Source organism: Hyaena hyaena, unplaced genomic scaffold, assembly GCF_003009895.1.
Source record: "Hyaena hyaena isolate Hyena2069 unplaced genomic scaffold, ASM300989v1 scaffold_1013, whole genome shotgun sequence".
NCBI lineage: Eukaryota > Metazoa > Chordata > Mammalia > Carnivora > Hyaenidae > Hyaena > Hyaena hyaena.
The window spans coordinates 446,835-462,207 of record NW_024081648.1 but is presented as its reverse complement, the minus strand read 5'-3'; the positions used below and the strand labels follow the sequence as shown (position 1 = coordinate 462,207).

Genomic DNA, 15,373 nt, shown 5'->3' with positions numbered 1-15,373 from the left:
GGTTTCCCGGATGGACGCGCTCAGCTGCATTCTCATCCTGCCCCTTATTAGCTGTGCGCCTTAAGGTCCTTGGCTGCTGCGCCCCCGTGCTAATTGTCGCCTTGTGAAATACAGGTGACAACAGCTTCACAAGTCACTTATGGTGTCTCTAATTGCAAAGAACCTCACATAAAATATGATTGTGAGGTGAGATGAGCCACCCTTAACCCAAGTTAATGGTGGATGGTTAATTCAGTGGCTCCCTGTCCCCCCTCCCCCCCCTTCCCCCGCCATGGTAGCCCCCATGCACTGCGTGTCTCAGCAGCCTTACCTCTCCTCTGGGTCCCCAAATAGCCACATTGTAGTCAACAAGGTCCAGAGGCAGAAAAGCAATCTCTTCCTTGTAAGAGGAAGGAAAAAGCTTCGTGGAGGCATCACACGGACCCCCTAGCAGGTTTTCCTCGGGTCTCAATGGCCAGAATTGCCACAGTGGCCCTTCCTACCCCACTCCCTGCTAAGAACAATGATTGGCCAAGAGGCCCGTCTGTGGGGCTGGGTCTACCCATTCTATCCACTAGCACCGGGCTCTCAGGGCTGACCAGACGTGGGGTGGGCAGCTGGTGGTGAGCCATTCTTGGGTGTGAGCCATTGTCGGGGGCCAGAGTGCCCAGTGCAGTGCTGGAGACACAGCACACACACAGGTGAGGTGCGGCTTTCTTCCCTTCCCCCCTCCCAGGAGCACACAGACTTGAAAGGGGGAGACGGGTTACCCTGGAGGCTAATCGGGCTGATGCAGGCAGCATTTGGGTCTACATTCCAGGTTGCTAGGGGCAGTTACCGCGATCCACCTCACGTCCTCACAGCCTCAGGGGGGTTTGGCTGCGGCTGTTTCCCAGAGGGCACTGGTTGTCAGAAGAGAAGCCGCCTGCCACATGGTGAAATGTCAGAAGAGCAAAGCTAAGCCTCTGAGCGCGGTGCACGGACCTCGTCCGAGCAGCCTTTGTAGTTGTCCACCAAGTGCCGGCTGCGACCCTGCACCTCTTTCACCGCGGCCGCAGCCAACAAATCGAAACTCCTTGAAGGAAATGCCTAAACTGCTGACGCTTTCATCATCAGCATCCGTCTGTGCTTCTGTGCGTTAGTAGTTCCTGCCTCAGACTCTCGCAGTAGCAGGCCAGCCCCCACCTTCTGGCTGTCTTCAGTGTCCCGGTGTCTGTTCCTGGGGAGATGTTGAAAAGCAGCTCTGGCAATCCGGCCTTGTTTCTCCAGAGCGTGTTTGCACCCTCTGCCTCTTGCTGTCCGTCTCCAGAGCAGCGTAGCCGAAAGAGCACTGGTCCGAGAGTCCGCAGCTGTGTGTCCTTTTGATGGAGTCCCAATAGTTTATTTTTGCTTTTATTTCCCTTACCTCAGGAAACCTATTTAGAAAAATGCTGCTATGACTGAGGTCAGAGACCTCACTGCCTGTGCTCGCTTCTAGGATTTTTATGGTGTCAGGTCTCACATTTAGGTCTTTCATCTATTTTGAGTTTATTTTTGTGTACAGTGTAACAAAGTGGTGCAGTTTCATTCTTTTGCACGTGGCTGTCCAGTTTTCCCAGCACCGTCTGTTGAAGAGACTGTCCTTTCTCACTGTATATTTTTCCCTGCTTCATCAAAGATCAATTGACCATATAATTGTGGGTTTATTTCTGAGTTTTCTTTTAAAAAATTCTTTTAATGTTTGTTTATTTTTGAGAGAGAGAGAGAGAGAGAGAGAGATACAGAGTGCAAGTGGGGAAGGGGCAGACAGAGAGGGAGACACAGATCTGAAGCAGGTTCTTGGCTCTGAGCTGTCAGCACAGAGCCCGACGCGGGGCTCAAACCCTCCGAACCGTGAGATCATGACCTGATCCGAAGTCAGGCGCTTAACAGACTGAGCCACCCAGGGGCCCCTCTGGGTTTTCTATTCTGTTCTATTAATCTATGCGCCTGTTTCTATGCTAGCACCATACCATTTTGATGACTACAGCTTTGTAACATAACTTGAAGCCTGGATTGTGATGCCTCCAACTTTGCTTCTTAGAATTTTAGAATTTTTTTTGGTAATTATGCTCTCACCATAGAATTAAATTATGTATAAAAATAGAGGCCATGTGTCCTGGTTTTGGCCGTGTCACTAGCATGTCATGTGATTCAGGTGAGTCTGTAACCATCTCAGGGCTCTGCAGACACTGCTGATCAGTCATAGCTCTCTTCTCCTCCCTGCAGCGGGCCTAGACTCCGTGTTAGAATCCTTTTCCATACAGGGAAGCCGCGACTGCTGAGGGGGCCATCTAAGGGAATACTTGAGATGCACCTGGTTTTCCATCCCAGAGCTAGTAATTCCCAGGGCCCTTATAGTCTTATAATTCCTCTGTAGCATACTGGATACAAGCTGATGTTTCCTACCCTGTCATGATGTACCTACCTTTTGGAGAGCCTTATGAAAGTGCCATTGGAAACCCTATTCCCGTAGGACCTATTATTACCAAGGGCTATTACACGGGGGACTGTGGCAACGGTGACCGTCTTGGTCTTGTTCACTGAGAAATCACCGGCATCTAGCCCAGTGCCTGGAACAGAAGAGGACTCAGCTATTTGTGGGGTTGAATGACCGAGTATGGGGGTGGGGGTGGTCTGCGTGAGAAAGTCTGCCTTTCTCTCGTCTCTGTAAGAGGGTTCCTGGGACTGAATTTATGCTTTGGAAAAGAGAGCTGCTTCCCTCCTCCTTCTGGATATTATTAGAATTGTAAAAGTCTCTGGATTTCTTCTCTGTGAATTTGTGTGTTGGCTTTCAAAGCCTTAGAAGTAGAATTTGAAGTAGAGCTTCAGCCCAGAAGATGAGGCAGCTTGGCTGGGGCTGGGGAACCATTAGGCGCTTTAGGAGAGGAGCCTCTCCTCCTGCTGGGGACCCAGCAGCTGCGCCAGCTCTGAGTCTCACTCCCCTGCCTGCTGCTGCTTTGAGGCTCCTGCCTGCTCTCTTCTCTCAGCCAGCTCCCATTCTGTGTCTGCGTAGCCATCGCGTAATTGCTTTGAGGGTCCGCTGCCTGGCTGAGGGCTCACCGCACGAAGCACCCTGAAAATTGTGGGCAAGTGTTTGACCAGCCTGACTGGGCTTTCCCGCCAAGAGTAGAAGAGGAAAAACATTTGCAGTAGGTTCCGTGTGGTCACGGTATGCAAGACCTCATTAAATATAAGCCTCATAGCCAGTTCTCACTTTACAGATGTGCAAACTGAGGCTCAGAGGAGGTAGTAACCCAGTGAGTAGGAGATGAAGCTGGAAACCATCTCCGGAAGGAGTGCAGGTGTCGGTGTTAACACAGTGACCAGCTACACAGAAGTCGGATGATCCCTCAGGAGAATGGGGGCGGGGAGGGTCCAGCAAGCACACTGAGTGAGAAAAGGGCACTCTTCCCTCCATTTAGTGTTACTTCCCTTCACTTACCTCTGGATGTGTTCCTCTGGGTCTAACCCTCGAAGAGTGAGTACGTGGCATCTCCATCTCGGTGGCCTTCTGTTCTTGCTTTCATATCGTCCCCCAGGAAGAGAAAGGAACCTTGGGCGGTCCTTAAAAGTACGTGTGAAGAGGACAAAGAACATCTGGCTGTTCATTTTCTCATGGGAGAGCTTCTGCCTCCTTCCTCCTATCTATGGACATTGATTCCTGGAAGGACCGGGGGAGAGACAGTTTTGTTTTTTTTTTTTAATTGAGGTATAATTGACATATCATATTATATTAGTTTCAACTGTACAGTGTAATGATTCAATATTTGTATACATTGCTAAATGATCACAATGATAAGTCTACTTAACAGCTGTCACCCGAGGTAATTACAAATATTTTCTTGGGAGAAATTTGAAGATTGACTTTTTGAGCACCTTTCATATATGCTTTTGGTGTCAGATTAAAAAAATCATCAGCAAGACTGATGTCAAGGAACTTCTTACTTACATTTTCTTCTAAGAGTTTTATGGTTTTAGGTATAATATTCAAGTCTTGAATTCACTTTGAGTTAATTTTTGTGTATGGCGTAGATAGTGGTCCAGTTTCATTCTTTTGGATGTGACTGTCAAGTTTTCTCTCAATACCACTTATTGAAGAGACTGTCCTTCCCCCATTGTATATTCTTGGCTCCTTTGTGATAAACTAATTGACCATATGTGTGTGGGTTTGTTTCTGGGCTCTATTCTGTTGTATTGATCTGTGTCTGTTTTTATGCCAGTACCATACTGTTTTGATTACATTGCTTTGTAATATGGTTTGAAACGAGGTTATGATGCCTCCAGCTTTGTTCTTTCTCAAGATTGCCTTGGCGCTTTGGGGTCTTTTGTGGTTCCATGCAGATTTTAGAATTGTTTGTTCTGTTTCCGTGAAAAATGCCATTGGTATTTTGATTGAGATTGCATCACATCTGTAGATTGCTTTAGGGAGTATTTTAACAATGTTAATTCTTCTAATGAGCACAAACTATCTTTTCCTTTATTTGTATCTTCAGTTTCTTTCATCAGTATCCTATAGTTTTCAGAGCACAAGTCATTCACTTCCTTGATTAAATTTATTCCTACGTATTTTATTTTTTATGATGTAATTATATATGGTATTGTTTTCTTAATTTCTCTTTTGATTATTTGTTAATAGTGTAAAGAAATGCAACAGATTTTTGTATACTGTTTTTATGTCTTGTAACTTTACTGAATTTGTATATTTGTTCTAATTGTTTCTTGATGGAGCGTTTAGGGTTTTCTATATGTAATATCATGTCATATGCAAATAGTGACAATTTTTCTTTTCTTATTTGGACGTGTTTTATTTCCTTTTCTTGCTGAATCGCTCCAGCTAGGACTTCCAACCAATATTATGTTGAATAAAAGTGGTGAGAGTGGGCATCCTTGTCTTGTTCTTGATCTTAGAGGAAAGCTTTTCATATTTTCACTGTTGAGTATGATGTTAGCTGTGGGCTTGTCCTATACGACCTTTATTACGTTGAGATATGTTCCCTCTATACTTACTTTGTCAAGAGTTTTTATCATAAATAGATGTTGAACTTTCTTTTTCTGCATCTAATGACATGGCCATATGATTTTTATCCCTCATTTTGTTAATGTGGTGTATCACATTGATTTGTGGATGTTGAACCAGTCTTGAATCCCTGGAGTAAATGGCACCTTATCACGCTGTATTATCCTTTTAATACATTGTTGCACGGGCACTTGAGTGGCTCAGTCAGTTAAATGTTCCACTTTGGCTCAGGTCATGATCTCACAGTTTGTGAGTTCGAGCCCCGGGTCAGATTCTGTCTCCCTCTCTCTCCGCCTCTTCTGATGTGATCAGATTTTTTATTTCTTCATGATTCAGTCCTTATAGGGGAGCGAGATTTGTTCCAACTATGCCTTTTAGAATTTGTGTGATAAAGTATTCATTTATCCATCACTTGGGGGGTAGGGTAGGTGTGGAGGCAAGAGGGTACTCTGTCCTCCAGAAGCTTATAGTTTGTCCAGAGGGTTTTTTTTTTTTTAAAGATAAAGCTTTTTTTTTTTTTTTAATTTTTTTTAATTTATTATTTCTAGGAGAGAGAGAGAGAGCGTGAGCAGGGGAGGGTCAGAGAGAGAGGGAGTCACAGACTGAAACAGGCTCCAGGCTCTGAGCTGGCAGTCAGCACAGAGCACGACGCAGGGCTCGGGCCCACAAACCGCGAGATCATGACCTGAGCGAAAGTCAGACACTTAACCGACTAAGCCACCCAGGTGCCCCTGTCCAGAGGTCTTTTTAAATTAGAAACATTTTTTGAATAATTGGTATGTTCATGTGGTTTAAATGTTAAACAGAGAAAAGGTAAGAAGTATCCTCCTCATCTTCCAGGCATCTAGTTCCCCAGTCAGGAGGTAATTACTGTGAATAGTATCTTCTGTCTTTTTTCTGAAGATATTCTGCCCATGTTGTTCAGTGGCTCCTAATGGGGCCCAGGGGAGGTGGAGCGAATCATGGCGACCTGGGGAAGGTTTTCTAAGGGTACATGGCTGCAGCCATCAGGCGATGGGGTCAGGGAGGATGAGCAGACAGAGATATTCTGAAAACGATTCCTACGGGGCTTGGGTATAAACCCCTCTTCCAGGCCCAGCCATGGGTCTATCTAGACAGGCAAGATCGTTACGTGTGGAAATGGACCTAGTAGTACAGGAGTTCACTAGAGATGAAGGTCACTTTCTGGCACAGCCAGAGGGTTCTGGGCAAGACAGCAGCAGTGGGTCTGCTGTGGCGGGGCGGTGGAGGAGTTGGGGTAAACTTTGTGAAAAGTTACCACCTTCAACCTTTCTGGGCCTCTGTGTTCCTCATTTATGAAACTACTAATCCAGGGTTTTCAACTCCCCCCCCCCCTTGAATCCCTGTAGCAGTCTGAAGGAACGTGTAAACGGCTCTAATGTGTATGTAAAACATGGAGGTAATTAATGTAAACGGATTACACTGAAACCTGACAGTTTCCCCACCTGGCCCAGGGTAGTCCTGTCACATTAGGGCCCTGTGCTCTGGGGAGGCCAGGGCCGGGTTCTGGTCCCCAGGAGCTGCTCTGCATCCTGGGCTGCTTGCGGCCTACTGGCGGTTACTAGGGAAGGTGATGGGGGGATATTCCCTCCGAGGTTGCTTTGCAAAGAGTCCAATGAGCAATCCATTCCCCCCTGATTATTAGCTTCACCTCTGTCTACACCAGATCTTCTGTCCTAACTGAGGATGAGTAGCTCTGTCTGGTGTTGGGTTTCCAAAAGGTGGCAGCACTGTCCTGGGAAACAAACCCCATGTGGGTGGGGAGGGCCTGCCCTCATAGCCATGCCTCTGTAGTTTCGTGGAGCACTTTCTGAGTCTGCCTGCATGGACCTTGACCATGGTACTGTCTCCTCCCCACTCAGTGAGTCTCGACATTAGAGATGGACCCGGGCCAGGCCCTGGCTTCTGTTCTCAGCCTGTGGTGGGGCCACCCTGAGGGCCGCTAAGCCTCACAGGTGCTTGGCTGGATGGGCACACATCTCAGAACTGGCCCACCATCATGTGCAAAAGAAAGTTACATTCCTGCAATCAACTTAGCTCCTTTCTACTCCCCATGTTTGCCGTGAGAGTTCTGGAGGAAGGTGGGCACTTTAAGCAGTGGAGTCTTGGGCAGTTTAGGCCGAATTTCTTCTCCTCAAATAATTTAACATTGGCTAAGACAGCACCGAGAATTTGGTGGATCTGTTTAAGGCAGGTGGCAGTGTAGCGATTTCCGGAGTGCCCCAGACCCTTCAGACTCTGGGCGACCATCCATCGTTTCTCTGCTGCGGGGTCTGGGGTTCAGAAGTGGGGAGTTGCTGCTTCTGATGTGTGTGTTCACATGGGCTTGGGTCAGTACCTGAATGGTAATTGAAGCAGTCAATTTTCAAGAATCTGCTAGAAGATGAAATTGTCATTATAGTCAGAGGAGGGCATCAGAAGGGCCTGGTTTAGACGTACCTTCTGACAGGTGGATACACTGGCTCTCCCTTTCCAAGCCTGTGCCTCTAGCGCCCGAACAGAGTCTTTTAGGAGGATTTACTTCTACATATCATTCTTTAAGCCACCTTGCTAATCCTCTATTCCCTTCATCTTCTATGTGTTCTCTCTTTCACACAGAGATGCATATATATACATTTGTACATTCATGAAGGCAAAGAGAGAAGTAAAAAACAAGACAAAAAACCCCACAAGTTTTATTCATGCATTTATTCCAAAATTATTGAGTCCTTGCTATGTACTAGGCATTGTCCTGATAGTAATTGGAGGGCACAGTCCCTATTTCCATGGAGTTTAGGGGGAGGAGACAGACAATGTACAAATAAATGTGCTAGAAAAGTATTGGGTGTAAATATGCCCTCCGGATAAGTGGTCCCAGGATGTGACAGCATGACAGAGTTGTTACCGTGCACAGGGTGAGCAGGGAATGCCTACCACCCCTGAGGACGTGACCGGCGTCAGCACGATGAGGGAAATGGGGGCGTAGCGTCAAGGCCATGGGGCAGGCAGCGGCCTGTCATGTTTAGGGTACGGAGAGAGAGGCCAGGGGCAGGAGCCAGATCACAGGATGTGATGTAGTCATTGAAGGTTTCTAAGCAAGTGAGGGAAAAAGTGCCTCCAACCCAATTAAATGACTCGTAAGCCCATCAAGCGCACACATTGGGGTCTATTTTGGGCACCTCAGTAGAAGAACAGCAGAAGGTAGCGGGAGCCAGCTGGCGTTTGTGTGGCATGTAACTCTGTGCTCCTGCATGTCCTCTCCTCTACACCCTACACCAGTCCCCCAAGGACAGCACTGTTCCCTTCCCTTTAACTGCAAGAAAAGCAAGGTGTGGAGGCTGGAGGGGCAGAGCTGGGATTTGAACCCCAGGGACCAGGCTCCAAGCCCCTGCTTCATTTGCCTTCCTGGAAATGGACCCCTGGGCAGCTTTATGTTGTTGTTGTCATCATTTTGTTGTTGTTGTTGTTGTTGTTACTTAATTAAAAAACCCATGATTTATTTCTGTTTGTTTATTCTGCACCCAGCATAGGGCTCCAAGTCATGACCCCAAGATCAAGAGTCACACACTCCTCGTACTGAGCCAGTCAGGTCCCATATTACTACTTAATATGTACAAAATGTTGTTATAATTTACATTTCCTTGAACACTACTGAGATTGAACACTTTTCATGTATTTTTACTTTGTGTTCATGTATCTTTATCTTTTCTAAAATATGTATAACCTAGAGTCTGTCGTTTTACCCATTTAAAAATGTTTATGTTTGAGAGACGGGGAGAGAGAAAGAGAGAGAAGGCTCATACGGGCATGCACAAGCAAGGGAGAGGCAGAGAGAGGGAGAGAGAGAATCCCAAGCAGGCCCTGCACTGTCAGCACAGAGCCTGATGTGGGGCTTGAACTCAAGAACCATGAGATCATGACCTGAGCCAAAATCAAGAGTTGGACACTTAACCAACTGAACCACCAAGGCACCTCTATCATTTGAGCCATTTTTAAGTGTACAGGTCAGTGGCATTTCTGGAACTTTTTGTCACCTTCAAATAGAAACTGTAGCCGTCAAGCAAGAACTCCTCATTCCCCCTCCTCCCAGCCCCTGGTAACCTTGAATCCACCTCCTGCCATGATGAATTTGTCTGGTCTAGGTATTTCCTATAGATAGACTCATCCAATATTTGTCCTTCACGTCTGGCATATTTGACTCAGCATACGGTCTCCAGGGTTGGTTCCCGAGGCAGCATGCACCAGAACATGATTCCTTTTTACGGCTGAATAGTGTCCCATTGTGTGTACGTACCACGTTTTGTCTGTCTATCCAGTGATGGAGTTTCTACCCGGGGCAGCTTTTCACATGGAGATAGGACCTTACCAACTACTCACTCACTCCTGTTCTGAGGACACTTTCTGAACCCTGGAGAATCTGTTTGCCCTGCATCGGGGTGAGCCTCCCCTGTGTGTGGTTAGAGGTGCTGCTGAGTTTCGTCGGGTATCAACCTTTAAGTATTTAAAAAGCTCAAGATGAACACTGTAATTGTTCCTGTGTCAATATGGACTCTCATTAGATCCTTGCCTGTCCACCTCCTAGCAGTGTCGTGTCGGAGGAGAGCTCCACAGGGTTATTTCGTTGTTTACCTCTGAGCTGGAAGCCTCTCTCCTGCACAGGACAATTTAGCTTGTCCCAGAAATTCTCCAGAGGAGCCGCAGAGGAGCCCCAAGTCTGTGCTGGGGGACCCCGAGCAGGCCAGGTCTACCTGGCTTCAGTTTCCTCATCTGTAAAATGGCATAAAACTCCTCCTAAGATTCTGTGTCCTTCCCAGACAGGTTAAGAAGTTCCTCATTGTTGGGGCGCCCGGGTGGCTTAGTCGGTTAAGCGTCCGACTTTCGCTCAGGTCATGATCTCACAGTTTGTGGGTTCGAGCCCCGTGTCGGGCTCTGTGCTGACTGCCAGCTCAGAGCCTGGAGCCTATTTCAGAGGCTGTGTCTCCCTCTCTCTCTGACCCTCCCCTGCTCACGCTTTCTCTCTCTGTCTCCTAGAAATAAATAAAACATTAAAAAAAATTAAAAAAGTTCCTCATTATTTCAAATCCAGGAAGCCCCCCGCCTCCCCTACCCCCCCATCCAATCTATGGAACTGGTCAGCATCCCCCTGTAATCCCGCATTTTCCATGATGGCTGCAGGCCCTCAGCCACTGAGGAAATGGCAAAGCTGCTTCTCAGCATGGAAAACAGGTGGCTGGCAGCCCCCACACTAGTTGGGTTTCTTTTCCTCATCCTTGGCAGCCAGTGCTGCTGTTTGGTAGGGAGCCCCCTGACCGCCCCCCCCCACCCCCACCCCGCCGGCCAGCCCTTCTGTGGATGCCCAGCAGCTCCCGGGCGGCCTTGGGAAGTAGGAGCTGTGCCTTCTGGGTGAACTGCCCCCTCTCTCAGGGCCAGGAAAGAAGCGATGCTGGTGGTGACCTGTGTGCTCCTGAGCCGCCGGCTGTGTGAGAGAAGATTCATTGGCTGCATCCGTCTCCCCCAAGGCGTGAGGCCACTCACGGCCAGTTTTCCTTTTCAGAGCGATAAATCTGAGAAATCCTGTGCTGCAGCAGGTGCTGGAGAGGAAGAATGAGGTCCTGTGCGTCCTGACGCAGAAGATCGTGACGACGCAGCAGTGTGTGATCTCAGAGCACGTTCAGGTGGATGAGAAGTGCGGCGGCATGGTGGGGATCGAGACCAAGATGGTGCAGGTGCGCGGCGGGTCCAGGGGTGTGGAGGTCCTGCTTGTCACGGCCAGGGTCAAGGGCCTCCTGGGGTTGTGTCTTTGATTGTCAGGACTCTTCTGTAGTGAGCTAAAAGAAATCCAACTCAAGTCGGTTTAAATGAGAAACAACATATTGGCTCGTGTAACTGAAACAGGCAGGGAAATCTAGTTCAGTTGTTGCTAGAAGGTAAATCTGGAAAACAGGGTGTGCTGCCTCCCCTGGGGGTGGGGCCCCTCTCAGGTAGGCACTGTCCTTGTGCGGTGGCGGCTCCATGCCTCCATCCCATCGGCTGCCCCCCTAGGGGCTGGTGTGCTTCAGGGCTGGCTCCCACCAGGCCCCCTTGTGCCCATTTCTGAAGCAGACCGAGGCTGGGCAGTAGGACCCTCGGAATGGCCACGCAGGCGTGGGTCAGGCGCCTTCCCCAAAAGAAAATGGGTCAAAGGAGCACTGGTCAGGCCGATGCACAGAGAGCCACTGGAGCCCCTTGGAGCCAAAGGTCTCAAAATGATTTCTTTGGGATCACTTGCCTCAAATCCTTTGTGGACTGAGTTAGGGAAGGTAAAGAGCAGTACACATGTCTATACACACAAAAACAGACATTTCTGGATTAAAATAAAGGCAGATTTATTACCAGGCTGATCCCGGAGCCAGCACTAGACTTCTGTGTCACAGGAGGCTGTCAGCCCCAGACTGTTTCCTCCACCGCTTGCCCTGGTGCCTGATGCCTGTTCTTAGAGATTTGCTTCCTGGAGTAACTTCTGGCTTTTGCCGGAGGACCTGGGGAAGCTGTATTTGGAAGAAGGTGGAGACAGAGGTCGGGTCTGGAGGCGGACTCTCCCTGGGGCAGGCGGGCTGGACAGCAGCGAGGAGGGAGGGGCCTGACGGGAGGTGACTCTGGTCACCCCTGCTGGTGTTCCTGCCCGTGGTGACCCGACCACAGGCCTGGCGCCTTCCTGGGAATCAGGAAGCCGGCTGTCCTCACACCAGCTGGGATCCAGTTGCTAAAAGGGGTCTCTGATTTCCAGTGTTGAGGCAATGGTGTCCCCAGGCGGTCCCGGGAAGGGGTCATACTTGTAACAGTGTTGGAAGCACAGAGCTCTGCTGCCTGGCTCTTGGTGCCTGTCTCGTCCCTCCGGCATCTCCCCTGCACTTGTGCACAGCCACTGTGCCATCCACAGGGCTCTGGAATGAGGCCCCTGGGAGGTCCTCGCTCTTAGCTAGGTTCTCCCAGTCAGGTGCTGACGTCCTTTGGGACTGTCATTGTCCGGCTGTCACAGTGGTTACCGTAATCCTCCGTGAGGAAATGACAAGTTACCTTGTCCCATTTATCCTTTTGATTCAGTACTGTCGACCTAGCCTCACTATCCCCCAAACTCCGGAATCTCACTTTTTTTGTCCCCACAAAACTTTGGCCATTTACTTCCCAATATGTGCATCACATCATGAGGCCCACAACGATCACATCCTTACGTCTGCCGTCTGGCTCCTCCTTTCCACTTGATTCCTTGGGCATTTGCTCAGGGTTTCTGTGTGCCAGGCCCCAGGCCGGCCACAGTGGGGAGGCAGAGAGAAGCCTGGGGGAGTCCGAGCGCAGGGGGGCAGCCTGTGCTCTCACTCCCAGGTGTCCGCGAAGGAGGACGGGAATGTCATCAAGGACACCAACGTGGTGCTGGAGATCCCGGCTCCCGCCACCATCGCCTACGGCATCATCGAGTTGTACGTGTAACTGGATGGCCAGTTCGGTGAGTGCCGCCTCCTGCCCCGGGTGTTGGGGGGAGGGCGATGGGAAGTGCGGGGATGTCCCGTGACAGGTGAGACAGGTGGGACAGGTGGGCTGCATGGGGAGGGCGTCCGTGTGGGTGAGCTTTCACCAGCACGGCTCAGGGTTCACGATGTGGGCGTGCCGTCAGACAGACTAGGGTCGGCCCTGAGGCCGTGGTGTCTGTGAGGCCTCAGGCAAGTTGTGGCTGTCCCCACGCCTGCCTTCTCCATCTCTGGAAGGGGAAAGGCAGTCCCTCACGGAGCTGCGGTCAGGATTATAGGCGATGAGGCATGTGAAGTGCCCGGCACAGCTGTTAATAACGCTATCACCATCAGCATCCCACCCTCCCCACAACGTGAAGCCAAAAATGCTCCACTTGACCTTGCTCTGCTGATCACCGGTGTGTTCAAAGCTGGGAGATCCTGGTCATTGTATCATCTGGAGAAAACAAGGGCTTTAGTGTCGCTCGTGTTTGCTGATCTTAGATGCTCGCGGCCCCTCCTTCCTGCTTGTCCTGACAAGAGGCTGTGCTGAACCCAAGAAAACTGACCACTTCTTGGGGACATGAATGAATAAATATAATAATGGACTTTGTAAGCTCCGTAATGTTATAGTTATGTTTATAAAAAAGAGTCCTGTTTTAGAGATTTATACCGAAGTCTTCGCAGATGAAATGGTAACACATATGTGGATTGCTTCGAAAATGGTCCGGGTGGAGTGTAAAGGGTGTGTGCGTGGAGTCAGGAGGCATAAAGGACAGCTGCCAAAGCTGGATGTACTACTCCTGTGCCATTTCACATTTTCCATAATGAAAAGTTTTAAAAGCTGTGCCCTGATACACCATGCACGTATGTCTCCTGTTCTTCTCTCATTGGTTCTCTGAAGTAGCAGGTTAGGGAGAAGGAAGTTGTCCGGGAGGCAGCTTTTTGTGTGCGCTTGGCTCACATGAGTCAACCAGGGCATTGAGCTACAAGTACAGGCACTTAGAACACTCACTGTCCTTAACTGACGGTCAGAGAAGAAACGCGTGAGGCCCAGAATGCGATGGCAGACTCCACTTTTATTTCACACATGGAGCAGCCTGCATTTCAGGGAGGTGACACAGAGTGAGGGTGTCAGGTTCTTAGATGTCGTTCTACAGAGGTTCCACAGGGACGCGGGAGCTATCAGAAATGCCAAGAATCATGACCGACAGGCTTCCGGCCACGGTTCTAAATGTGTCCTCATTGGCATTGTTCTGATTTTATTCCATCTCTTCGGGTGACTTCTAACTACTTGAACAAGGTTGTTGCTGCTGTTTTTGTTATCAGCATGTTACCACATGCACTTTCATGACTCCAGCCTAAGATGTTTCCGCCTGGTTATCCTGTTCAGATAGATTGGTAGTCAAGGGGTCACATTTATAAGGCTTGGGAAAGCTTGGCCTGCACCCAAGGGTGCCCATGAGTGCTCTCAGGACCTCTGGTGGCCGGGGACCGGGCTGGGGCTACCACTCAAGGCCGTGGGGCCTGTGGGGGTCCCCATCCTGTCCTCTGAGGAGGTGACAGCACCCTGCCCTGCTTGCAGCTCTGATGACCTCTGTCGCTCCCGCAGGGGGCCTCTCTTCTCAGACAGGGTTGGGAAGACACAGCCTTGTCTGGCTGGCTCTCCTGTTTGCATTTCATTTCCAGCCTTTTATCTGGGCTGGCTTCTGCTGTCTTTGAAAATAAACTCCTCTTTGTGCTGTTGAGAAGAGGTGCCCAGGGGGAATTGGGGAGGTTCTTTTGGCTCAAATCCTGCACCCTGGTCTGGGAGGCCCTGCTCCATTGCCCTTTCCCACTGCCGACTGCCATTCCTGTGCAGCCTGGTGGCCCGGCCGACATTCTGTGTGACTCATGGCCTGATTTTTAAGCCAGTTCTGCTCGCCCCTCCCTTTTCCCTAGCTGTGTTCCACAGAATATTCTGATCTGGCTTCATAAACATAGACTTGCAGGGGCCAGAAGGGCCCTTAAGAGGCTGCCTGATGTCTCCACCCCACCTTCTGGGCGAGGGGCGGGGAGAATACACTGGACAAGGATCCTGTTTGTCCTCTGAAACTTTAAGTAGAGGCTGACTCCTCTGAGTCCCTTGTGGGAGGTACCATGTGGCCTGTCCTAGCCAAGAGATTCTCTCAGTCATGACCCTTTCCTTTACCAATAGCTCTCCTCTTCTAGCCAATCAGAAACGTCATTTTATGGCTTTGAACTTTAGCCTTGTGCTTTGTACAATGAGGCATTATGCCAGTGTGCTTTCAGTGCATACTTCTGACTGGATACCCTGTGGACATGAACCTGTGCCTGACTTGGCCTCACAGGTCAGTGCACTTGTCTGCAGGTCTACTGGCCCCAGTAGTATCTCCCACCAGGTCCTGGCGCACACTCTTAATTGGCTCCCCTGCCTCTTTCCCCGTCTGTTCCTTCCTAGCACTATAGCTAATATGATTCTTTAATAATAAAAATGTGGTCATTTTACACACCTGCTTAAACGCCTTTCAAGGGCTCCCTTTGTCCCAAAACAAAGTCTGCACTTCAGGTGCGTTGGGGTACAGCCCCCGCAGGTTTCCAGCCTGCCTTCTAGTCTCCAGATGCAGCCATCTGGCTAGAGTTAACCCAGTGTCTGGGAACACTCCTCTCACTCTTATTCCAGGCGTGCTCTCTGCCTCTTTGCCCAGCTAATTCCTACTGAAACTTTAGGAGGCTCCTTAGACACTGCTTCATTCCAGAAACTTTTTTCTGGTTCTCTCTCTGCTCTTGCCTTTTTGGCTTCAGGGACCTATCCACCCCCTCCAATACCACCTATGCTATGTCTGTTCCCACTTGTAACATATTTATTGTC

General features: G+C 49.5%; 1 protein-coding gene across 1 annotated transcript in view; it reads left to right on the top strand.

Moving 5' to 3' along the window:
• The window catches only part of GSDME (gasdermin E), a 66,409-nt gene that overhangs the window by 31,164 nt on the left and 19,872 nt on the right, over window positions 1-15,373 (top strand). The window contains 2 exon segments of the mRNA XM_039221795.1: window positions 10,572-10,743; window positions 12,380-12,500. Coding sequence (XP_039077726.1) covers window positions 10,572-10,743; window positions 12,380-12,500 — 293 coding nt within the window.